Source organism: Physeter macrocephalus, chromosome 10 (genome assembly GCF_002837175.3).
Source record: "Physeter macrocephalus isolate SW-GA chromosome 10, ASM283717v5, whole genome shotgun sequence".
NCBI classification, from domain to species: Eukaryota; Metazoa; Chordata; class Mammalia; order Artiodactyla; family Physeteridae; genus Physeter; species Physeter macrocephalus.
This window is the reverse complement of record NC_041223.1, coordinates 7,949,096-7,974,078: the sequence shown is the minus strand read 5'-3', so window position 1 is coordinate 7,974,078 and position 24,983 is coordinate 7,949,096. Positions and strand designations below refer to the sequence as shown.

The following is a 24,983-nucleotide window of genomic DNA, read 5'->3' as shown; positions in this document are numbered from 1 at the left end:
TTTACTTAATCATTTTTTAAATTTTAATAGAAATTTGGGGGGGGCTTAATATCTGCTTTTAAGAACACTTTTCTGAAGCTCAACATTTTCACTAGCTTCACAGCCAATTTTCTCTGTTGAATACAATAAAAGTTAAGTACTTTTGTTTGAAAAGTATTTATGTACTTAAATGCGATAAGATTGATGATGTTATTTTCCTTACACTCCTTTTTTCCCAAATTTTCAAACATGAAAATTTAACTTCTTAATGATTTTTAAAATAATTTTTTAAATAAAAGAAAGCTCTACAGACACTCATTAACTTATAGGCAATACAGTACAATATAATATAGTAAAGCCTTTTTTCCATTGGCTTTCATTAAATAAGCCAAGTTTTGATTGCACAAGAAGAGGTCCGAAATTAAGCTGTTTTTAAAATATTGAAGAGAAGGGTTCACGGGTGTCAGATGTTGTCATGCAGGAAACAGTTTCACAACTGGGATTTATCCCAGCCTCTCCCCATTACCACATTCTTCCCGCATTTGTTTTTTCCTAAATCACAGAACCTCTTCCCGTACTCAGACCATTTTCCTTTACCGTATTTGCGGTCCCTCTGAAGATCACAAGTAAATCTTCCAGAATGTGGTAACTTCCTCTTCTTTTTGTTTACCTATTACCTCACACACAACCAGACTGAAATACTACATTTTTCCACTAGATGTCCCCACTCAACAAGATGTCACAGTCTAAAATTCACTCAACAAATTTCACAGGACTGAAATTCGATAAAAACATATTTAAGAAAAAAAATACACTTTTAACTGAGCAGTTTCAGCCATACATATAGCCTGGAAACACGCCTGTCTATTAGCTCCCTCGTGCAAACCATTAACATTACTAACGTTAACTAACAGATTCAAAGTGTAATGGTATTTTGTATAGAAAAGTTAAGACTTAGTACTCCCATAAACGCCCCCAGATGCAAAACACAAAAAAAGTCCACGCACGACTGGTTTTGTCACCTGAGCTCCTTTCAAAAACAAATACCAACTCCGTATTATACTTTCACTGAATTCCAAAGATTAGCAAATAAACACAAGCCTGTCTCAGTTCCCGCCCCCCGCCCCCGAAACGGCTCTTCTTGTGAATTCTGCTAAGTCAACGCGCAAACACGTGCAGCGGTTCTACTGAAAGCAGGGGTCGGCCTTTACGCAGACCCGCCTCGCCGCCACGGTTCCCTGTAACCGGTTTCTCGAAGTCCGGCCACCCGGCACCTACCCTTCTCCAGCGCCTCCCGATATTTCTCCTCGGCGATGTTCAGGTTGTTCACGTAGGCCGCGTGGTGCTTGCTGTGATGCAGCTGCATGATCTGCGCGTTGATGTGGGGCTCCAGGGCGCCATAGTCGTACGGCAGGTCGGGGAGGCTGTGCTTCAGCCGGGAGCCCAGAGCCCCCAGGCCCGGCACCAGCTTCCTGCTCGTGCTGGAAAGACAGCAAACACAGCCCGATCAGCTGACGCGGGCAGCAACCGTTAAGCCGCGTGCCCGGCTCCGCAGACCCGGCTAGAAGGACCCGCGCCCCTGGGGGGCCTTCCAGTCGTTGGCCCGCTCGCCGTCCAGTCTTTGCCATTAAACTAACGCTGCGGTCCAGCGCCTCGGCGGCACCTGCACGCGCTCGGCGGACACCTGCCCTCAGGCCTGGCCTCTCGCCACGCCCTGCGACGCCGGGTACCCCAAGGTGCCCTGGACCCCGCGGGGCCGGCGCGAGAGGGGAGGCAGAGCGGGGGGCGGTGGGGGGCAGCGGCGGCCACCGCGCCGACCCGCCGAGGCCACCGCCCGCGCCTCTTGGCCCGTGGGACCGGGACCGCGTCCCCGCTGCGCACGCCGCCCGGCGCCTCACCTGCACGCCGCCCGGCACAACATGGTGGACGCCGCCCGCAGGCCTCTTGGAACTCGAACCGCACCGCCGCTCTGACAGCCGAGGACGGGCCTGAGCTGCGGGCTGCGCAGCAAGTACACCGCCGCCCCCCGCGGCCCCGCCCCCTGCGCCCTCCTTGACCCCGCCCCCTGCGCTCGCCGCTTCCAACTCTGGGGCACAGGGGGCGAAGGGCCCCGCGCCGGCGCTCTGGGCCCAGGGAACGCGAGGAAGGGAGACCCGGCACTTTCCCCAGCGGTCAGACGAACAGCGGTGCGCCCCTGCGCGCTTCTGGGCGTATCGCCAAAGGAAAGGCCGCCGTCCCCACGCCCTGTGAGATGGTACGGCCCCAAGCTCCGCCCCGGGAAGGCACCGCCCAGCGCTGCCCGCAGGTGGAGGCTCAGCTTGCGCCTGCGTGCGAGGGAATTGTCGGGAGCAGAGTCCCCGCAGCTTTCCTGCTGTCGCGGGGTCGCAGCCCCGGGGTCCGGGTCACACACACACACACACGCACCCCCCCGCGGAGGAAAGACTCGTGTTACCCAGAGCGGCCTCGGAGCGCCCCAGCAGGCCTGTGAGGTCCCCCAGGAAGGCGGGCCCTGGCGCTGGTATGGTGTAGGGCCATTGTCCCTCCAGCCACTGCCCGGAGCGACCTTTGTTTCCCAGTGAACTGACCTTGGGACCTCCGCCAGGCCTGATAATAGTGTTACCGTGCACTCACGACGTGTCAGGGACTGCGCTTCAGGGTTTACATACATTTATCTTTATTTCACCCCAGGAGAGGTATCGTTGATTCCAGGTGACGGTTAATGAGCTCAAGGAGCTTGACGAGCCCGTTGCCCTGGTCACACGGTTAATAAGTGAAAGAGTCAGGATTAGAACCCAAAGTTCATACTTTCTTGATCACCAGGCCTTAGCAGTCAAGTCTTGAGTGCTTGTTGGGAGAATATAAAAGAAGTACAACAGAGGATCCTTTCCCGCAGTGTCCTATATCTAATGAGCTGTAAGTATCAAATGCTTTCTCAACAATTAACAAAACAATCCTCAATTTGTAAATCCTCCCTGTAAAGAAGTTAAGAAAGCTTTACACTGTTACTGGCCTGAGTTGGGCCTTTACTGAATAGAATAAAATGAAAGGAAGCAGATAACAGGTGCCGAATAGAGTTTGTTACTTTCCTCCACCCCTTTCACAACCCTCACCCCACCCCTGCCCTAAGGATGACTAGGCTTTGGGAGGACCAGGGGGACAGAAAGGGGAACCACGGAGCAGGGCTTCACAGAAAGGGCAGGGCTTGCTGGCAGTCAGGTAAATGTAAGAGCATGTCACCAGATGCAGGAGGAAATTCAAGTTGGGACCAGCTGATGGATGTCCTTAAAACTCAAACATGTGATTGGTAACAGGAAACTGAAAAGCACTTTAGCTGAAGTGAGGCACATTGAAAGCAGTTTTTCAGGCGAGCAAGTCTGGCATTGATTTGAGGGGCAGGCTAGTTAGAAAACTGTTGCATGAATCCTAGCATGAGGTTCTAAGAGTCGGTTTTAGGATAACAGCCGTGGGAACTGGAAGGAAAGCATTTTGAAGGATGGAACAACAGAATTCAGTGACAGGTCAGTCACTAATAAAAGGGCTTGTTCCAGTGAGAACAAAATATCACTATTAGGAGACTGAGCCCAGTCAGGCTGCATCGATGTACTTCTTGTTTGTACTAATGATGACACTTTGAGATTTAAATTGACCACGCTCCCCCCACATGCCCTTCTGAGCAAGCAACAAAGATCGGGGTGTGGGGAAGTGACATTAGCAGTCAAGTAAAAGTGTCTCTAACATCATATCTCTCATCAGCTACATCCTTCCAGAAGACGACCCCAATTGCAAGAGTAACCAGGATTGAGACCAAGGGTTTGGGGATTACGGGAGGTAATGAGAAATGTCTTACACTCAGTAGCAGGCCTCTTTTTCTTTTATAGTTGACCACTATAAGAAGTACTCATTCAGTTGGCCCAAGGTGTTAAATTACTGTTGACTGGAGTCTGTCCCAAATTCCTCTGGCCAGCTCAGGATGTCATCTGCCACATCAGGGCACCATAATTATGGATTTCCCTTTAATAAACTGCCCAAGACTACTTCACAGCCACCTTCAGACCCACCACAGTCTGGATCAACACATTGGCTGGAGGAGGAAAAATGTGGGTTGAGAGGAATTCATTTTGAGCCAGTTATTAATTGCATTCGTATTCTAATAACAGATCCAGCTGCAGTGTCTCAAACACAGAAGAGTGTATTCTCTCATGTAAAAGAGATCTGGAGTAGGTAGTCCAGGGCTGGGATGAAAGTGCCATAAAGTCATCAAGGAACCAGGTTCCTCTGTCCTCAGAGTTGCCTCATGATCCATTAAAGCTTCTAGAGCACCAGCCATCTCACCTTCTTTCCATGAAGAGGGAAGGACAAAAGGTGGGCCTCAGCTGTCTCCCTTTTAAGGATCCTTTGTAGTAGATTCACCCAACAAATTCCAATCAGAATCTAGGTAGAAGGCTGCACCTAACTACAGAGGAGGCTGGAAAACATAGTCATTTAGCTGAATTTTCCAGTCTGAAAAAATGTGGAGGACTTCCCTGGTGGCGCAGTGGTTAAGAATCCGCCTGCCAATGCAGGGGACACGGGTTCGAGCCCTGGTCCGGGAAGATCCCACATGCCGCGGAGCAACTAAGCCCGTGCACCACAACTACTGAGCCTGTGCTCTACAGCCCGCGAGCCACAACTACTGAAGCCCGCGCGCCTAGAGCCCGTGCTCCGCCACAAAGAGAAGCCGCCACAATGAGAAGCCCGCGCACTGCAACGAAGAGTAGCCCCCGCTTGCCGCAACTAGAGAAAGCCTGCGCACAGCAACAAAGACCCAAAGCAGCCAAAAAATAATTAATTTTTTTTAAAAAGAAAAAAAATGTGGAATTCCTTAACTAAAGGGAAAATGAATAGTGGATTGGAAAATAGTCTCTGCCACATATCCTCTACAAGACATATTTTCACATGCTTGGTTATGAACTCTGACCATTTATGGAATGACTTTAGCTACATTCTCTCTTTTTTCTCTCTCTCTTTTCCTTTTCACCCCTCGTATCACAAATCTTATCCAGGCAGCAATCTAAGTGAGAACTGCCTTACCAACTTTCCCTTTGCGTAACTGGGATTGCTAATAGGACCAAGAGTAGTACTTAAATTGCTAAAATGAACTCAGTGATCTAGGCTAAAAGAGAAGATGGTAGAGATATAGTATCATTAACAATGGTTTCAAAGTGAGCTTTTTCCCCACGTCATCGGGCTAATTATAATTAGACTGCATCCTCAAAGAACACATTAACTACTAGAAGGGAAAGGGGAAGCTTGGCTCAGAATAGAAGTGTTTTATTGAACAAGACAGGTGGTCAGTTGATCGTATCCACAAAGGGCGAAGGGAACTGACGTAATTGAGTAGATCCTCAGTGTGTGCTGAGTACCGGTTCTAATGCTCCACATCATCTCTTAATTCACACAGCATCTCTGTAGAGTGGCTTATTATTCCTCTTTTGCACAAAGATAGTGACTTGACCAAGGTCACATACAGAGCCAGTAGGTAGTAGAGCTGGGCTTCGAATGGACTGCTCTATTAACACCGACATCACTGTGCCTTTAAACAGCTGCCACACCCTCTGCCACATCCCTTGCACCGAATAAAGTTGAACTCAACCCTGTCTTGTTTGCAGCTCCGTGTTTGAAACTTCCCCCTCCTATGCTGTTTCCCAGCTTATTCCTGTCTTCTCAACTCCTGATTGATCTCCGGCCTCATCTCTTGCAAATGATTCAGGTCTTAGCTCTTGGCCCTGAGGCTTGAACTGGTCCTCTGTTCTCCCTTGGGTCATTTGCCCCTTCATCACATTTGCTTTTTAGCCTCAGGGAAGACCCTGCTTCCTGGAGTTTCCCTTGGCACCATCCCACCTGAGTGACCTTCCCACCCTTGTCTATGGAGAGAATTAGACTGGCTGGCCATGAACCTGAGAAGCCAGAACAGAAAGGAGGAAGGGTGAAAAGAAAGGTGGTCTCATATTTAGAGTCCAGGAAATGCCTCCATGAGATCCCTCCATAAAAACGAGGCAATGTCTGCCCCTTTAGGGGAATGAACAACCCACCATCATCACCACTCGAGGTGTGTCAGTCAGGGTTCTCCAGAGAAACAGAACGGCTAGCTTGGGTGTATATATCAAGAGAAAGATGTATCATAAGGAATTGGCTCATGCAGTCATGGAGGCTGGCACAACCAAAATCTGTATGTAGTGAGGCCCAGCAGGCTGGAGACTCAGGAGAGCCAGTGGTGCAGCCAGTGTGAAGGCAATCTGATGGAGAATTCCCTCTCGCTTGAGGGAGGTCAGTTTTTGTTCTATTTAGGCCTTCAACTGATTGGATGAGGCCCACCCACATTTGAGAGGACAATCTACTTTACCCAGAAATGCACTGACTTAAATGTTAATCTCACCCAAAACATCCTCCAAGTTGACACCTTAAATTAACCATCACACCAGGTAAAACACAACATGGGCAATGCATTCTGTGTAAGGGGTGGGGAGATCTGTTAGTCATTATACCACAGAATTCCAGTTAATAGCCCAGGATTGATCATGGAGTGAGGTTGAATTCATGGGCACAGTTCTAAGAATAACTCTCAAGAGCTACCCAAGATGAACTGACACCACTGAGGGCGATGGCCAAGCATAAGGAGCCCAGGCCAGCATATGCCAGGGGCTGCATCCCACCCCGAGGTCCGCTCTGAGGGACCAGAGGAGGTATGCAGGATGCATGGCCTCACATACCACGGAGGTTCATGCCACAACTTGGTCCACGGAGAACAGTATGGACACTGGGTCCCATCTCAGGCATGTCCCAGCACACTCCCCATCCTGGCCTGCATCACCTTACTCTGGTGCTGGCTTACATCTGCACCGGCCCTCTGGTGGGTAATTGGATAAAATCATGTACAATAAGCCTATAGGTATTTTTAACCTTAAGAATATTGTTAGTTTAAGGAACTAGTCAGCTTTTCGTTGGTATAAGGTGCTCTGGCTGATTATGAAAGAAGGCCGATCAGTTACTCTTTTATTGCGTTTGAAGAGTAGCCTCTCAGTGATGCACAGACCAGCAGATCTCCTGCTCTCCACATTCGCCCCGAACACTCTGGTCCCCCTTGAGCAGATATCTTCGTTTTATCCCAGACCAGTTTAGAACTGAATTCCGCTATCATGGGCTGTACTGTGTCCCCCCCCCAGATTCATGTGTTGAAGTCCTAACCTCCAGTACCTTAGAATGTGGCCGTATTTGGAGACAGAGCCTTTTATGTTTTGTATCAGGCACGTTTTCATTTTTTAAAATTTATTTTTAATTTTTATTTTATATTGGAGTATAGTTGATGTACAATGTTGTGTTACTTTCAGGTGTACAGCAAAGTGATTCAGTTATACACATACATTTATCCATTCTTTTTCAGATTCTTTTCCCATATAGGTTATTACGGAATATTGAGTAGAGTTCCCCGTGCTACACAGTAGGTCCTTGTCGGTTATCTATTTTCTATATAGTGGTGTGTTTGTTAACCCCAAACTCCCAGTCTATCCCTCCCCGCCCCACCATACTAAGTAAGTCAGACAGAGAACGACAAATATCATATGATATCACTTATATGTGGAATCTAAAAAAAATGATACAAATGAACTTACAAAACAGCAACAGACTCACAGGCTTAGACTTATGGAGACAGAGCCTTTGAAAAGGTAGTTAAGGTAAAATGAGAGCACTGGGGTGAGCCCTAAACTAGTGTGACTGGCGTCCTTGTAAAAAGGGGTACGGACACAGACACACACAGGCCACACGAAGACACAGCGAGCAGGAGGCCGCCTACAAGCCAAGGCGAGAGACCTAAGAAGAAACCAACTCTGCCAACACCTTGATCTCAGACTCCCAGCCTCCAGAATTGTGAGGAAATAAGTCTCTGTTGTTTAAGCCACCCGGTCTGTGGTGTTTTGCTATGGCCGCCCGAGCAAACTAATACGGCAGGTCAGTAGTTTCTGTAAGCCAGTCTGGTTATCAAAATGTCAGCCATTGTGGAGTTTATCATCGCAATCACAGGGTCTCCTTCCCACCTAGGACTCCCGCAGGCCTCCCCCCTCCTTCAGAGGCTGCCTGCACCCACCTGCAGGGAGAGGAAGGGGAGTCTGCACTCCGGAGGGATGGCCCTTCTCAGCGGGCTCCCACCTAGGTGTCATCTGGTCCCAGGCCCTAGCGACGCCAGCTCCAGCCACAAGGGGCTGAGGGAGAAGGGCGGTCGGTCTCTCTTGGCCTGACTCAACTCCATTTTAACGGTCCCCACATGTGGCGAGTTTTCGTAAAGGGGCCATGTCTGTTTCAGCCTCACCCCGACTGGCTCTCTGCCACAGACCCCCTGCCCCTGCCCCTGCCCAGGCAGGACGGCGCCTCTGTTTGGCCCCCGGCCCCCGTTCCGGGTGAATGCTCCTTTGACCACGCATGCAGCGTCCAGGGTGGCCTGGTTCACGCTTGCTCACCACGCTCCCTTCAAGACCAGCCGGCGCCCACACCTTCAGAAACGTGGTGACGACAAGTGGGCTCTGAGGACTACCCTGGCGGTCCAGTGGTTAGGACTCCACGCTTCCACTGCAGGGGGCACGGTTCGATCGCTGGTCGGGGAACTAAGATCCCACGTGCTGCGCGGCGTGGCCAAGGAAGAAAGAAAGAAAAGTGGGCTCTGGTGTCCAAGTTCACCCTCAATAAACAAGCTGCATACACCCCGACCCCCTTTCTCCAAGGGCGTGAGGGGGGGAGCAAAATTGGGAAGGATCCAGCCCAACACTCTGTTAAAGCCTGAGGCAGCTCTTATTTCTCCTCAGTCCCTCTTCTGTATTTCCTGATGGGAAAAGCTGCCAGATCTGCCCAGCCCGCCCAGAACAGGAGACTTTCCACCTCTGGTCCAGGCTTCGGGGATTTCATAATCTTGCTTTCAGCAGCAGCTGCCACTATAAATTGAGCTGCAGGGTCGTTGAGAATGGATTTCAATTAGTGCTTTAAACTTCACGTTCTACTGTTTTTCATTAAACAACCCTGCATGGACTGTCCTCTGGGTGCTAAGCTTGCTGTGAGCTCGGGTGTAGAACGAGCCACTGTCCTCACCCTCGGAAGCTTTGTCATAGTCCTGTGGAGCCTGTCACCCAGGAAGGACAGTGGTGTCTGGGGGTGCTGACAGGAGGACCTGAGGCCACTCAAAGACTGGAGACTGGGGTCAAAGGCCAGAACCTAGAGAGCAGGGGGTTCAACCTCAACCTCAGCGCTGCTGACACTTTGGACCAGATAACTCTCCTGCTGTGAGGGCTGTCCTGTATATTGTAGGCTATTCACCTGCCGCCCAGCCACTCCACACTAGATGCCGGTAGCCCTCACCCACCTCCACTCGTGACAACAAAAATGCCTCAAGCGTGGCCAAATGTTTCTTGGGTGCCAAATCATCCCAGCTGAGAACCACTGTCCTAGAGGTAAAACTATTAACAAAAACGGCAAACCAAGTGAGTTAGTCGGCAAAGAGATGCCAGATCACGGAAAGCAAGGTTGAGGAATAGAATGCGGGACCAAGAAGGGCTCAGAAGGAGATCAGAGAGGTCCAGGCGCCAGGTGGGTGATGCACTGGGCACAGTTGGCCCGTTGCATGTGACGCTACCCCAGCCCTTCCATGTTCAAGTCTTCTCAGCCTCAATACAGTCCTGGCCTGAAGCTTGGTCTGATGAACTTACAATTAGTAGCAAGACAAATAACTTCTAAGGGAGATTAAAGAAGTTTTTAGTAACTGTTACTAAGGAAAACATAGTTGGAGAAAACCTATAAATTGGAGCAAAGTTCGGCTGAACGATGACAACAATCTGGGAAAGAATGTGTGTACCTGCAAAAAAAGGAAAACATACATCATCACCCACAAGTTTCTCAATCAAAAGGGTAAACACAGTTGTGAAAAATTACTAATGTTCTTTGGGAGGCATTATTTGAGCAGCTGTGAGCAAAACATTGGGGCATTGGGCCAAGTGGGAAAACAGGACAGTAAACCAGATTTTCTTTCTCTTTCCCTTTCTTTCGTTCTTTCTTTCCTTCTTCTTTCTCTCTCTCTCCCCCTCCCCTCCCTCTCTCTTTCTTCCTTTCTGGACATCAATGGTTTAATGGAAGGGGGAGGGAAGCAAGGTCCTGGAGCAACACCCCCCACCCCCCCCACCCCCCCCACCCCAGTGTGTTCGGTGCTCCGCAGGACAGGGAGGCAGTCTTCACTCCCAGGAGGAAGGGGAGATTACCAGTTGTAGGGGGAATTGACTTCAGGTGGGCTCATTCGTTACCAGGGAAACCAGCAGAGGGGCAGGCCCCTCACCGCCCCTTTGATAAGAATAATCACCAGCTGGGGCCTGGGGCTAGTAGCAAGAAGGTCAGTCATGTGAGTAGGTGTAGGTGAAGCAGGCCCTGGTCGAGCAGGGGATGGAAGAGAGCAAGAGAACAGCCATCCTGAGTGGCCTGGCCACACGCTCCACCCCTACGTACCCTGCACGGCCCTTATGATCTTGGTCCACTCCTCTTCCGCGATATCCTTGGGGTCAGGTATGTAGGGGGCACTGCAACCAGATACCACAATACAATACAGACAGCAGCAACCAAGGAGTATCAAGGGTAAGATACCTAGTATGCTCAGAACAGTCATTTGCCAGGATGTGGGCAAATTTTGGAGCCAAGCACTTACTGGGTCAATGGAAAGGGAGTCAATGGCAGCAGTATCCTGTCCAGTTATAAGAAAGGCAAGGCCACCCCTGGTTTTCACAAACCCAGAGCCACCTCCACGGGGAGGGGAAGGCCTGGCTTCAGAAGAAACATTCTGGGCTTCCCTGGTGGCGCAGTGGTTAAGAATTCGCCTGCCAATGCAGGGGACACGGGTTCGAGCCCTGGTCCGGGAAGATCCCACATGCCGCGGAGCAACTAAGCCCGTGCACCACAACTACTGAGCCTGTGCTCTAGAGCCCGTGAGCCACAACTACTGAGCCCGCGTGCCACAACTACTGAAGCCCATGCGCCTAGGGCCTGTGCTCCACAGAAAGAGAAGCCACCGCAATGGGAAGCCGGCGCACCGCAACGAAGAGTAGCCCCCGCTCGCCGCAACTAGAGAAAAGCCCTCGCGCAGCAATGAAGACCCAACGCAGCCATAAATAAATAAATAAATAAATGAGAAACATTCTGCTGCATGGCACAGCCAAAAATAAATAAATAAATAAAACATTCTGCTGCATGGCAGAGCCAAAAATAAATAAATAAATAAAAGAAACATTCTGCTGCCTGGCACAGCCCCAAAAAATTAAATAAATAAAAGAAACATTCTGGTGGCCTAGCCAGGGGTCAGCAGTCACAGTACAGATCTGTCACCCCATGCTATGTTGAGTGCCATTAGGGGTGGACCCATTAGGTCTTTCCAGACAAAAAACCAGTTAATCCCACTAGTTGGACTTGTGTGTCCAGAAGCCAGCCTATTCCACTCCACATAGCACATCCTCCGGGGGCTCATGGGCAGTCAGTGGTACGGCAACATTTACCAGCGGGGGTCCTTCTGATGTACTGGCACGCGGGACAGGAAGATGGTGAGAGCCGTTCTCCCCCACTGTCTGTAGTCTCCACCCCGTCAGTCACAGTAGCTGAGTCACGGAAGTCCAGAGGAGGATGACAGTGCCAGCTGGCTGCAGACCCAGGAATTAGACTCATTTCGCAGTGAGGCCAGCCCAGCTAGGGATGAAATGTTAAGACATCTAACCGGCACAACAAAACCAGATTTTCAGTTCGGCGAAGACCGACAGGAAAACGACCACACATAATAATAATAAAATAATAACAACAACAACAACTGTTGTTTACTGAGCACCTACATACCAGAATCTTTACTAATTGGTTTTGTTTATGGTGTTTTATTTGCCACACCACGTGGCACGTGGGATCTTACTTCCCTGACCAGGGCTCGAACCCGTGCCCCCTGCATTGGCAGGCGGATTCTTAACCACTGCGCCACTAGGGAAGTCCCCTAACTGATTTTGTCTGATTCTCATGAATAGTTCACCAGTTGTTACAAATAAAGAAATTGAGATTCAGAGACATTAAGTAATTTTCCCAAAGTCACTGAACTAGAAACGATACAAGATTTAAACCTAGGTCTGTTGGACCGCAAGATCCATGCTTTTTCCACTGTACCATGGTGGTTCGGGCAGAATAAATATAGTAGAAGCTTCTTACTAGACAGTCCATGTCAACAACTTTCCAGATGAACAGACACTCTCCCGTTCCTCTGTAGAGCGTTTGGACAGATGCCCATGGCCCACGAATGATCAGGGCCAGAGCGCTCACCACTGCCCCCAACAGTGTGAGTCACCTTACCAAGAGTCAGGTGCATTTGCTCCCAAAACAGACTCATGTCTAGTCTTACTTATTTACTAGTTATTGAAATTATGTAATTTAATTAAGTACTCTGTAAACTGATAAAATGAGTGTGAAAAGAAAGGAAGTTATTTTAATGAAAACTACATTGAATGCTTTGTGAAGACAATAAAGGTGAGCCACTAAAAATACTCGCTGTTCAATTAGATGTGGGCAAAACAAGTACACAACATTGGGAAAATCATGCAACAGTTAAAGGATCAGATTGCTGTTTAAGGCGTCTAAGTTCCCACTCCACCTCAGAGAACTGAAAATGGAAATCACAGGCCAAGCATCAATTCTGTCTCTTCATTCGAAAAGTATTGAATGAATATGCATTTGCTTGTTTAAATTAAAATGCATTGTCAGGACCTCCCTGGTGGCACAGTGGTTAAGAATCCGCCTGCCAATGCAGGGGACACGGGTTAGAGCCCTGGTCTGGGAAGATCCCACATGCCAGGGAACAACTAAGCCCGTGCACCACAGCTACTGAGCCTGTGCTCTACAGCCCGCGAGCCACAACTACTGAGCCCGTGTGCCACAACTACTGAAGCCCGCGTGCCTAGAGCCCGTGCTCCGCTATAAGAGAAGCCACCGCAATGAGAAGCCTGTGCACCACAATGAAGAGTAGCCCCCGCTCGCCGCAACTAGAGAAAGCCTGCGTGCAGCAACAAAGACCCAACGCAGCCAAAAATAAATAAATAAATAAAATAATAATAAATAAAATGCATTGTTTAAGGTAACTGTATGACATTTTATTCTGACTCCAACTCTTTTTAAAAAATTAATTTATTTGGCTGTGTCGGGTCTTAGTTGCGGGACACGGGATATTCATTGCAGCACGCGGGCTTCTCTCTAGTCGTGGCGCAAGGGCTCCAGAGCACACGGGCTTAGTTGCCCCGCAGCATGTGGGATCTTAGTTCCCCAAACAGGGATCGAACGCGCATCCCGTGCACTGGAAGGCGGATTCTTAACCACTGGACCACCAGGGAAGCCCCCAGAAGTACAACTGATTTACAATATTGTGTTTGTTTCAGGTATACAGCAAAGTGATTCAGTTACATATGTAAATATATATATATATAAATATATATACATACACAAATATGTAACTTTTTCAGATTCTTTTCCATCATAGGTTATTACAAGCTATTGAGTGTAGTTTCCTGTGCTATACAATAGGTCCTTGTTGTTTATCTATTTTATATGTAGTAGTGTGTATCTGTTAATCCCAAACTCCTAATTTATCCTCCCCACCCCTTCCCTTTAGTAACCGTAAGCTTTTTTTCTATGTCTGTGTGACTCCAACTTTTTTGATCACATGGAAGAAGACTTTCATCTGTTAGTGCTAAATGAAGAACAAATAGCTCTGTGATCGCACTTTGGAAGCTGTGTTTAAAGGTCTGGTCTTTGGGACGTAATGTCCGTTTTGTTAAAATTTGAGTTTCCATTGGCCTGGTTTTCTTTTAGATTCAGCCTAAACTTTTCAAGTCCAAGGCAGAGATTTGGGTTTCTTTCCGTGTGTCCCTGGAACACGATGCGGTCCCTCAGTTTTCAGGCTGAACTCCAAGTGAGAAATCCTCAGCATCAGGATGGTCTCCAAAACCAGGAGAGAAAGGGTCCACTTTAAACAACTGCCAGGCAAGACAGTGGTAGTCAGGTGAGAACCCCCCCCACGAGTCCCCCCACTCCACCACCACGAACAGTACCAGAACCTCCACATTCCCGCAGCTCGACCCCTGGAGAGGTCTGAAGCCACCACGCGCTCGCTAGAAGAGGAGAGGCGCAAGAACAAGGAGGGAAACTTAGCGCCCACCGGCTCCCCACCTCCTTCTTTCACCGCGGGCTGCTGGCCTCCTGCAGGCTTGTGCTGAAGGACGCAAAGTCCCAACTTTAAATCAGAGTTTTATGACACAGGACTGGACATTCACAATAGTGCCTATGTTCTGACTTTAAGTGATTTTATGACTTTTCATTACCTAAGAATTTTTTTTTAAATGGTCATGGGGCCAGCATTTTGGTCCAGGGGCAAGGAAAAAAACAAGTCCACCAGGCCAATATAATGACACAGTTGGGGACAAGAAGAAAGTCACTTTATGGCCACATACTATGAGTCATTGTTACTCAATGTGATGGTAACACATCAATGCTACATCTACCAGAAATCCTCCCATATTTCTGGCCTTTGAGTGGCCTCCAGATTTCCAGCACTAATCTGGATTTTTTTCCCCATGAGTCTGTCCCATGAGTCATTTTGGTGCAATTTTAGAGGAGAAACTTTGCTCATGCCAGCATCTTGCCTAAGAGTACCCATCCCCAATCAGCCCAAATGTGACCTTTAAATTTATAAAGGAGTATGCAAAGTTATAACTTAGATTCTTCTAGACATTTAATGGCTTCCTGAGTTGTTTTCAAACATTTCTTGAAATTCCTTTAGAAGACTATTAGTAAGAGTAGCACTAGCTGTTCTGACAGACAAACTCCCACTTCTCCAGGGTTTACATTACACAGTCCAGCGTGCATGTTCCTGCCTTCCTCTCCATCAGCGGGCAGATGGGAAAGAGAATGAGAAACGTTGTACTGGGCCCAGCCTGGAAGTGCCATACATCCCCTCTGCCCACACTCCATTCTCTGCTCAGCCACGCGCCGCAGCTGACTGTAAGAGAAACAGGACCATGTAGCTGACCTCCGTGACGAGGAAGAGGAGGAAATGGGCTTGGTGGGTATTTAACAGGTGTCTGTCACACACACAAATACATATATTAAGGATTCTATAACTGGTAATTGTAATAAGTGTTAAGATGTCAATTAATATGCACAGGATACCAAGAAATATGATGATAATTCTATTCGTCACTTTCTAAAGACTTTAGAAATGCAATCAATGCACACTTTAGCTGAAAGCCTAAGAGCCAATTGTTATGATCAATGCTTGGTCAACGACAAATAGCACCATCACAGAAGGAACCTTTGAAATTCAAGAATAAATCTGAAGTTTTATTCAAAATAAATAAAACTATTCTCTTACTGAAACATTCAGTAGTTGTTCAAATTTAAAGTAATTTTAAATACTTGATATTATAATAGTTTCTCAGCATGTCAGCTGCTAGACTACTGATGAGGTCATTGCTATACCTCATGACAACTGTCACTGTCAACTGAAGTATAAGTGTGTACTTATTACTGCAAGGGTTAAATACCACAATATTTAATGGTGATTGTGAAAGTTAATTTTAATCATGCATCTTATGTACAAAGGTAATTATTAAGAACTTTTAAAAGGTCAAATACATTTGAAGATAGGTGGAAAGTTATAAGAATATTAAATATTAAGTAGGTAACTGTAGGAAGACTGTTGTATTCTTTTGAGTCAATAAATGTTTATAAGAATTTAAATAATGATATTTAATAAGGGAGATGTATTTAGCTCCTTTAAAGGTCTTGTATAATGAATATGCATTTATACAACTAACTGATAGAATTTCAGTGAACACAGAACATAGGAAGACTGTCACCCCATGCTACATCTAGGAACTCTCTATAGAGTTTCAAATTAATCTGAACAACACGCCTTGATTATATGGCTGATGTCATTACCCCAGCTGAATATGGTGGTAACCTAAGCTGTTACACAATCACTTCTCCAGCACGAGGTCAGGGATGGCCCAAATGACAGTGAAGATAGCACTTGACTCCAGTTTTTCAAAGGCCAAGGCTGAAGTCAAGTACGTAGTAGAGCTTAGAAAAATACCTTGGTCACCGCCATACCGTGGTTTATCCTTTAAAAACTTATTAAGTACTTACCTCTTTTTAATGCCTTCTAGTAAGATTCCTATCCAGAAAAAGCAAGTGTGTCTGCTGGCTTTGATCCTGTATGTATTACTCATTCCCTTTTTCCAGTGTCTGAGGCCTGCAAACACTTCCTGGCCCTCACCTGTCCCTTCTTCTAGCAGCTTGGTCCCCTTCTCTGCATCGGGGCTTCTGCCTGCGGTCTTACTGGGAGTGTAACTAGCAGGTACCACCACATGGCTGCCCCTCAGTCCTGCATCACTGCTGAGCCCTGCTCCCAGAATGGGCCTCTGAAAACACTTATTTACCTAGGCACATATAACTTTTCCATGCCTTCTGGACATGGCCTTGGACAGCCTGGTTTTCCTTATTAGGAAAGACTCTGGGGACACTGCAGCCCCTCTCACCCTGCCTCCTACCCAAACCTGCCCTCGTTACCGTTCGGCTATTCCTCTGTCTGGGGCAGAAGCACCACTCAAACGTATTGGACTGTTTGGCTATATTCAGCATTTATTTCCCAGGAACAAAAACAAAATCCCCTTCCTCTGTAACCAAGGTTTCTTCTGCTGAGAGGGAGACTTATTATTCAGTTCAAGGGTCTGCGGGCAGAAAATAAGGATGTCCCAAATAGGGCACATTTTATCTAAACATCAGTCTGATGAAATTAAACATACTCTAGGTCACACACTTCACCTTAGTTGGACCATTATTTTGCTAAAGGTTTCTATTTCTGCATATGTCCCTAAGGGAAGCCTGTTGTGTACATCTGAGTGGGCTCTGAAATCAGCTTAACTTCATCCGCGTTGATTACCCCTTCTTATCTGTGCTGTTATTGAATCTCTGTGCCTCAGCTGTCCCATCTGTCAAACGGGACAAATACAAGCCCTTACTCCTCTAGGTGTCTGGTTGTGAGGACTAATGAAACAATGTATGGAAACATCCAGCAAAATGTTGGTCATAGTTTCCCACCTCTCTTTCTGCCTATACCTTCCCCCGTATTTTTTTTCCTCTCCAGAAACCCAGCCATACCTTGAATTTCCCTGAGCCCCGCACTGGGTGACACAGCTCAGACTTTTCCCATCCCAAGAGGGACGAGCCCAGCTTTGAACTGGAACATTCTAGCACATTCCATCTGGGCTTCATCAGTCCCTTCTCCTGACTGCACACCCCCGCCTGCCTCCCCAGGTTGGGCTTGGGTAGTGCTTTAACAACCCACACTGCCTTGGCTTTGACCGAGGGCTTGGAAGCACAGTATTTACGTTTACATGTTTTGCTTTTGGTTCATCACTAGGTGGTGCTCTTTCCCAGAGTACTATAAAGCACTTCCTCTTTTGCAATTTGTTGAAAAGTTGTACCAAATGACTCTGATTCCAGTGCCAAGGTTGTGGGGTAATGCAGCCCTGGTGTCTTCTCCAATTAATCACATCCAGACTCACTGGGGTTTAGATCAGAAGACTTTGCGGGAGTAAATGGTGGAGACAGTGGTTGCTGTCTAAAGGTTGTCTTGCTGGGCTGCCCCTTCCCTGGTCCTTTGGTTATAGGGAGCAGGCTTTTGTTGGGGCAGCATGTTTTGTCCGTACCTGTTGGTTTTTCCAGATTGCCTGCTTCTGGGGTTTATGAAGCAAAAACAAAGCCCAGGGTCCTGAGGTCCCCAGCCAATGTGCTTGGTTGTGGTTGTTTCACACGTAATGCCTGGGATCTTAAGTTGTGCTTGGACAGAGTAACATGGAAAAGTCTGTCTACTCCATTTCTCCAGAGGTGGAACTCTCCCGGAATTGTATTAGTGAAACCGAGTCTCCCTAAAACTGAGTTCCCCTGCTGAGTTCATGATTAATCTCTCTATCTCAAACTTTATTGCCTTGCTTGTCTCCTCTGACCTCAATTCCTTTCTTGTCTCCTCCAATCTCCATCCTGTGCGAACTGAACACTAACCAACCAGAGTCAGATGCCTGAGACTGCTGTATCGATAACGTCGTTAATGTACTAAAGTTGTAGTAGATCTTATCATTAACGTACAAACTCGGGTTGTTTCTCTGGGGCAAGATGAGCTCACAGACCCCGGAGCCACGGGCCACCTGGCCGGGGAATGGTAAACCGCAGACATCCTGGCTCATAAAACCACCATTAGGAAATGTCACAAGTCTACGGGCATACCACCCTGAATGCGCCCCCCCCCATCACGTCTCATCAGAAATGTCACAAAACGATGATTAATCCCAGTTTCTTTGTTCTTCCCCTTTGAAACATCCCTAACTCAAAGTCCAAGACAGAGTGGATCCTGAGGCTTGTCTCCCACTCCCTTGCCTGACACCCTGCAAATAAGCCCTTACTTTGCTGCAAACACCCACTATCAGAGTTGGGCTTTCTGCACTGCGGCCACACGAGCCCTTGCTCAGTTACATTAGAAAAGGGCTTGCTTCCTGTGTGCAAGATGGTTTTGATGGGCGGCAGGGAACCAACCAGGAGAAAAGATGAAGGCCTGGACTTGGCTGGCAGCACCAGACACAGATGAGTGGGATAGAGGAAAATAGTTAGGAGGTTAATAAAGGCAGGAAAGAGCAATGAAAATAAGTCTGCAATTGTTCCTAACAGACATCTGTAGCAGGTGGTCAGCATGGTCAGTATTAGAACAACTGCCCAGAGTCCAGTGCACTTCTCTGGCAGAAGCACAGATCTGCAGTTTGTCTTGGGGAATCGGGCATATGGTTTCCAGATGGACTGTCTCCTGAGCTAGTAGGTCTTTAATTTGTGGGGAATATAGAGCTTTCCTTTTTAAAAATTAGAAGAGGTTTCACTGAGTGTTCGACCCAACAGAATTTACCTGTTGCTCCCATAGGTTAAACACAGTCTGTGACCGTCAGAGCAAACAGAATAGTATTTTGAAAAGTTCTGAATATAAGGTTCTCCAAGCTCCTTATATTTTTAATGTACCTAGGTCTGTGTCTTGAAAAGTTTGATTTTCTGGAAGTGAATGATGGAATTGAAATGTCTGCTTTATCGCACTGTTGAACAATGAGGGCTGTAGTTATAAATATCAAAACAACAAAAAGCAAAATGCTGCAGGAAGGACAATTATTTTGATGCGTGGGTTCAGTAAAGGAAACGCAATTCATATCTTAAGACTTTGAACAGTCAACTCTCTGCAAGTAAATTCCTTTATTTTATACATATATATATATATTCCTTAGAAAAACCTAGCTTTGTTGGTAATTTTCCATTTTCTTTAACTTGTTTATCATGTAAATATGCTTTTTCTCTGTGTAAGTCAGGATGCATTTGGCAATGGGTAACAGGAATCCTGATGGACAGTGGTTTCAGAGATAAGGTGCATTTCTATTTTACTTCATAAAAAGCCCAACAGCTGGCAGTCCCTGTGTTAGTTTGGAAGCTTACCAATGTCATCCAGGACCCAGGGACTTTCCACCCTCTACTCTGCATTCTTAGCAGGCTGGCTTCTGTTTTCCCACCTGGTACGTCATGGTCATAAGATGGTTTCCACAGATGCAAGCGTCACAGCCCCTCCCAGCCAGTTAAGAGACAAGAAGGGAGGGAGCACTTTCTCCTCAGGCACATCTCTCTTGTCATGGAGGAAACTCTTTCTCAGAAGCCCCAGGAGATAGCCGCTGGTCCTGGCCAGAACTGGTCAACTGGCCAATTCTGCCTGCAAGAAGACTGGGCGCCACTATTTGGTAAAGACCACAATGCCCACAAGTGACCAGGGTTCTCAGCAGGGGCCTCCTGCTCCTCCAGAGGTACTGGAAATATAGAGGGGGCACTTTTGGTTGTCACACAAAAAGAAAGGTGCTACTGTCATTTAGTGAGTTAGTCTAGGGATGTTAAATGTCCTAAGATGCAGAGTACACTTTTACACACAAAAAAGGATTTGTCTTACTCAAAATACCAATAGCATTCCTACTAAGAAACATTGGCTCATAGCATCCATAATTCATTTCACGGGCTGATGACTCAAACACAATGAGGGGACCAAGAGCAAGAAGAACATGGCACCCAGCAGTGGTGCCATGGTACCCTGGTGGAAGCTGGAAGGAGGATGGTATTGCTTAGTCATGCTGGCACGCTGATTCCTTTTCAGAAAGCGCTGTTATTTACAATGAATGGAGATCAAGACAGGGAAATTATCTCCAAGGGTCACCTTTATTTTTCCTAGGGAAAGGACTTCCTAGTAATCGGACAAGCCTGCTTCCAAGAACAGGGGGTCTGAACCCCCCACCTCTAGCATCTCTGCTCCCTGCTGCCACTGAGGATCCAGAATGACTGAAATCCAAATGTACAGCTACTATTTGGGAGAGAAAATCTCTTTGAAGACTGTACTTAATACAATAATGTCAGGTATCTAGTGAATAGCTCTTGGGTATATGACAAATATATTGATTCAAAACAATACAAGGAAGCAAAGCCTAGAAAAGTGTTCAGCCTTATATTCAAAGAGATAGGTACAATGAAACAGCATTTTAAAAACAGTACTAGTGGGACTTCCCTGGTGGCGCAGTGGTTAAGAACCCACCTGCCAATGCAGGGGACACGGGTTCAATCCCTGGTCCCACGTGCCACGGTACAACTAAGCCCGTGCCCCACAACTACTGAGCCCACGTGCTGCAACTACTGATGCCCGCACACCTAGAGCCCGTGCTCCGCAACAAAACCCATCGCAATGAGAAGCCTGCGCACTGTATCGAAGAGTAACCCCCGCTGGCTGCAACTAGAGAAAGCCCACACACAGCAACGAAGACCCAACGCAGCCAAAAATAAATAAATTGATTAAATTAAAAATAAATACATTAAAATTTTTTAAATATATAAAAAATAGTACTAGTAAAAATTATGACAGAAATCTAATCATATGTAATTTTTTAGAGTACCTGCGGAGTTCTTTGTGGTCTGCAAAGACAAAGGAGACTAAACACCACTAGCTTTTTCTTTTTTAGTAAATTTATTTATCTTATTTATCTCCATTTTTGGCTGTGTTGGGTCTTTGTTGCTGGGCACGGCCTTTCTCTAGTTGCGGCGAGCGGGGGCTACTCTTCGTTGCGGTGCGCGGGCTTCCCATTGCGGTGGCTTCTCTTTCTGTGGAGCACGGGCTCTAGAACGCGGGCTCAGTAGCTATGGCACACAGGCTCAGTAGCTGTGGCACGCAGGCTCAGTAGTTGTGGCTCACGGGCTCTAGAGCGCAGGCTCAGCAGTTGTGGCTCAGTAGTTGTGGCGCATGGGCTTAGCTGCCCCGCGGCATGTGGGATCTTCCCGGACCAGGGCTGGAACCCGTGTCCCCTGCATTGGCAGGCGGATTCTTAACCACTGTGCCCCCAGGGGAGTCTCACATAAAGGTTTTAAAGTCCATTAATAATCCTTGCCTGAATCGATTCTTTCTTTAGGACTTGCATAATAGTTACCTTCTAATTACATCATTTATTCTATATTTATTTGCTAGCACCCTATTGTAAAGAAGAGTTTTTCCTCAACCACCCAGAGTGAACCACAATTTTCCCTTCTTAAGAAAGGCAGAGCAAACGATATTTTTCCTTTTAATAACTAATTTTCAGAGTAAGAAGCTGGTGTGACAGCCATTTCCAGTGATGGAAAAACAGTCCCCCTTTGTCTCTCATCAAGTGTAACTGTACATCACAGATTTTTATCTATTCAGTATTTATAGTCAATTGTAGTCATTTTCTTTTTGATGCTAAAATTTGCCTTAAATTTGGCCTATGGGAGACCCTTCAAGCTGGTTCCTGTGTCTTTTAAAAATTTCCTTCTGGGGACTTCCCTGGGGTGTCCAGTGGTGAAGGCTCTGCGCTTCCACTCGATCCCTGGTCGGGGAGCTAAGATCCCACATGCCACGGGGCATGGCCAAAATAAATAAATAAATAAAAATAAAAATTTACTTCTGAAGGCTGAATATACAAAAGGACATGGCCAGAGCACAGATGGAACAAGAATTCTGACCCACAACCTGCAGCAGCCTGCCCAGGAAACCAATCCCCTCAGCTGCGATAACCAGCCCCGGAAGCCAGCCTGCTGTTAAGTCACACTTGGAGGGAGTCAGATTGCTATCACAAGTAACAATCCAGGAAGATAAACAATGACGTGTAACAATCAGCTCAAAACGGCCAGGACTTGATTAAAATCTGACTGCTTCTCTAATTTTTGTCCCCGCTTCCAACTTAGAACCAACGAGAGAAAGCCGAATATACAGCCCTACCCAACCGCATAGAACGCCTTGCTTCCTGTTGGCCACCTCCAGCTCCTCCGTGGCAACAGCCTCCAGCAGGGCACAGCTGAAGCCCTTCTTTTTGCCACTGTGACGCCTCCCCACTCCTCTGCCGGCCTTTGAGTCTCCGCCAAAATGCAAGTGATCATGGTTGACCCTCTTGCTATAGCAAACGCTGAAGAAATAGCCTTTGCTTTTCTCACTGGGCTGGTCCTCACCCGTTACTGAGGTTCATTTACATACACATGAGGTATAACAAATCTGAGGTATAATTTACATTAAATGCAGTCATTTTAGTGGTACGGCTTGATGAATACTGACGAATGTATATACTGGGTAACCACTATTCTAATCATGATTTACAATTTTTTCGTCACCCCAAAAAGTTCCCCCATGTTCCTTTCCAACCGATTCCTGCTGTCTTCCGCTCCTAGCCAAGCCCAGATTTGACTTCTAACCCTATAGATTAGTTTTTTGCCTATTCTCCTAAGTCCTGTTGACCTATCTTTATTAACCTAAGCACTACCTTTACATTCAGGCACAACAAAATGTCTGATTCATCTTGCACGTTCCCTGCTCAAGAACAGGAATCAGCCAATTCTCCAAGGAGCTCTGGTTCTATTTAGTGGAAATGGAATTTAGAAACCATGGCATGGCAAATGTGCTTATTGTTACTGTAAGGCGACCAACCATCCTGTTTGCCTGGGACACTTTCAGTTTTAACACAAAGTGCAGCATCTGGGGAAATCCCCTCAGTCCCTGGGAAACTGGGACAACTGGTCATCACCCTAGTGCTTCTAGGCCCTTTCGGTGCACAGAACTAGTAAATTTACTTTCTAAATCATATGCTCAAATTGATATATCCAATTTAAATGTATTACAGGTTTTTTCTGAACTTCCTTGATCTTATATTTGTACCTCATTTTCTCTTACACTGAAAGTCTTGTACATTAAAAATGAAAATATTCGTATTATCCTACAATATACATACTTTCAAACCACAGCAACAAAATTACCATTAATTATAAACCACTGAGCGAAGCTGAAGATTCCTTTGCAGTTCTTTCTCAACCTTAGACTATATCTCACCACAGATAATTCTCTTAGAGTACTATGTCCAAAAGCCCTGGGGAATTAATTCCTTTCTCTGTGTAACAAGATAGTTGCATTACCAATGTGACTTAACAGTTAAGCTTATTTTAATTTGCTATCAACTTCGGGTTTGTTTCCTTTTCAATGTACTTTTTGGCTATATAAAACTTCAAAAGTTCAAAGTCAGAGAAGTCTTGCTTTTATTTCTTTCGCCTCCACCTTTCCCCACCACTCTCTATAGGTAACCATTTTTATTGTTTCTAGGATATGCTTCCCATTTTCCACATAGCCTGGGACGCATTTCAAAACAACACATAAATAGCATCCTCATTCTTTTTTGGGGGGGTGTTGCATTGTATTCCATGTTATGGATGTACGGTGTCTAACCAGTTCCCTATAAATGGACATTTGAGTTATTTCATAACTTTTGCTATAACACTACAACAAGTAACCCTGCCTACATGTTGCTTCTATAAGTGAAGGTGTATTTTCAGAATAAGGTTAGGGTTAGAAGTAGAATTGCAAGACGTAAGAATAAGTGCATATATAATTTTGGTACTCCACAGGGCTTGAATCATTTTCCCATTCCCACTAGAAAATTTACGAGCACTGTTTCTCCACAGCCGTGTAATTTCAATGTGCATTTCCATTAGAAGTGAGGACGAACAGACTTTTACGTTTCGGACCATTGCTGGTCTTTTGTGTGAAATCTCTGTTCATGTCCTTGCCCATTTTTCTCTTCGGATTTTGGTCTTTGACTATGTGGAGTATAGTTTAATCTCATCCCTACAAATCACCTCATTCCAGAACACCTCCTTTGGAGATAAACGGTTTTGGTAAAACTGGATAAGGGCAGCCCAATCAAAAGATTACCTGACCCCTGTAGGAAGTACGAGACTTGTTTCACGTCTACCAGGTAACACCATCGGTCTTATGCGACGGTCCGGATGACATACAGCCTTGCTTTAGGATGTATATTCGAATTTAAAAACTTATATTATCGGGTCCATTAAAACCTCACAAGGTTCGCCTTCCCCTCGCTTCTGCGTTAGCAAGGTGCCCCTAGACCTGCTGACATAGGTAAAACCTCCACGTACTAGACAATAGGTCCCCGGTTTCGCCTCGAGATTTCAAGGCGGGGACGAACCAAGCGTCCAGGAGGCAGCACTTCCGGACGGAAGAGAGAGCATCGGTTTCCAAATTCTCAAAACTTCAAACAGCAAGGGCTCACAAAGCCTCAATTGCCCGGACTCCCCGCCCACGGTGGCGCTCCTTAGGTTGCACCTTGCCGACAGCGCGCGGAAGCATCACAGACGGGTGCTGTACCCAAGGGCGGCCAATCACGCGCCGCCTTCACCCAGATTCCTCCGCCAGAGGCAGCGCCGCAGCCGCAGGTGGCCCGGCGAGCGTGTCAGCCCGGGGAGCGTGTCCACCCGGCGCCGCCAATCGCGACCCCCGCCGCCCTTCCCGTGATGCCCCG

General features: G+C 46.9%; 1 protein-coding gene and 1 long non-coding RNA gene across 4 annotated transcripts in view; both read right to left on the bottom strand.

Moving 5' to 3' along the window:
* Window positions 1-24,983, bottom strand: part of SOD2 (superoxide dismutase 2) — a 34,465-nt gene that overhangs the window by 9,382 nt on the left and 100 nt on the right. Inside the window, exons 1-2 of one of the 3 annotated variants that reach the window (XM_028494787.2) lie at window positions 2,432-2,455; window positions 1,258-1,460 (exon numbers count right to left, since the gene is read on the bottom strand). In XM_028494787.2, the coding sequence (XP_028350588.1) occupies window positions 1,258-1,345 (88 nt within the window). In that variant the 5' untranslated portion in view covers window positions 1,346-1,460; window positions 2,432-2,455. Of the gene's footprint in view, window positions 1-1,257; window positions 1,461-1,877; window positions 1,993-2,431; window positions 2,456-24,983 lie in introns of those variants that run through there. The other 2 variants (XM_028494788.2, XM_007126019.4) reach the window with 2 other exon arrangements.
* Window positions 6,355-24,980, bottom strand: LOC114487028 (uncharacterized). The gene is made up of 3 exons (XR_003681604.2): window positions 24,377-24,980; window positions 10,495-10,565; window positions 6,355-9,853 (listed from the first exon to the last, which is right to left on the bottom strand). It is a non-coding gene; the product is annotated as an uncharacterized lncRNA (long non-coding RNA).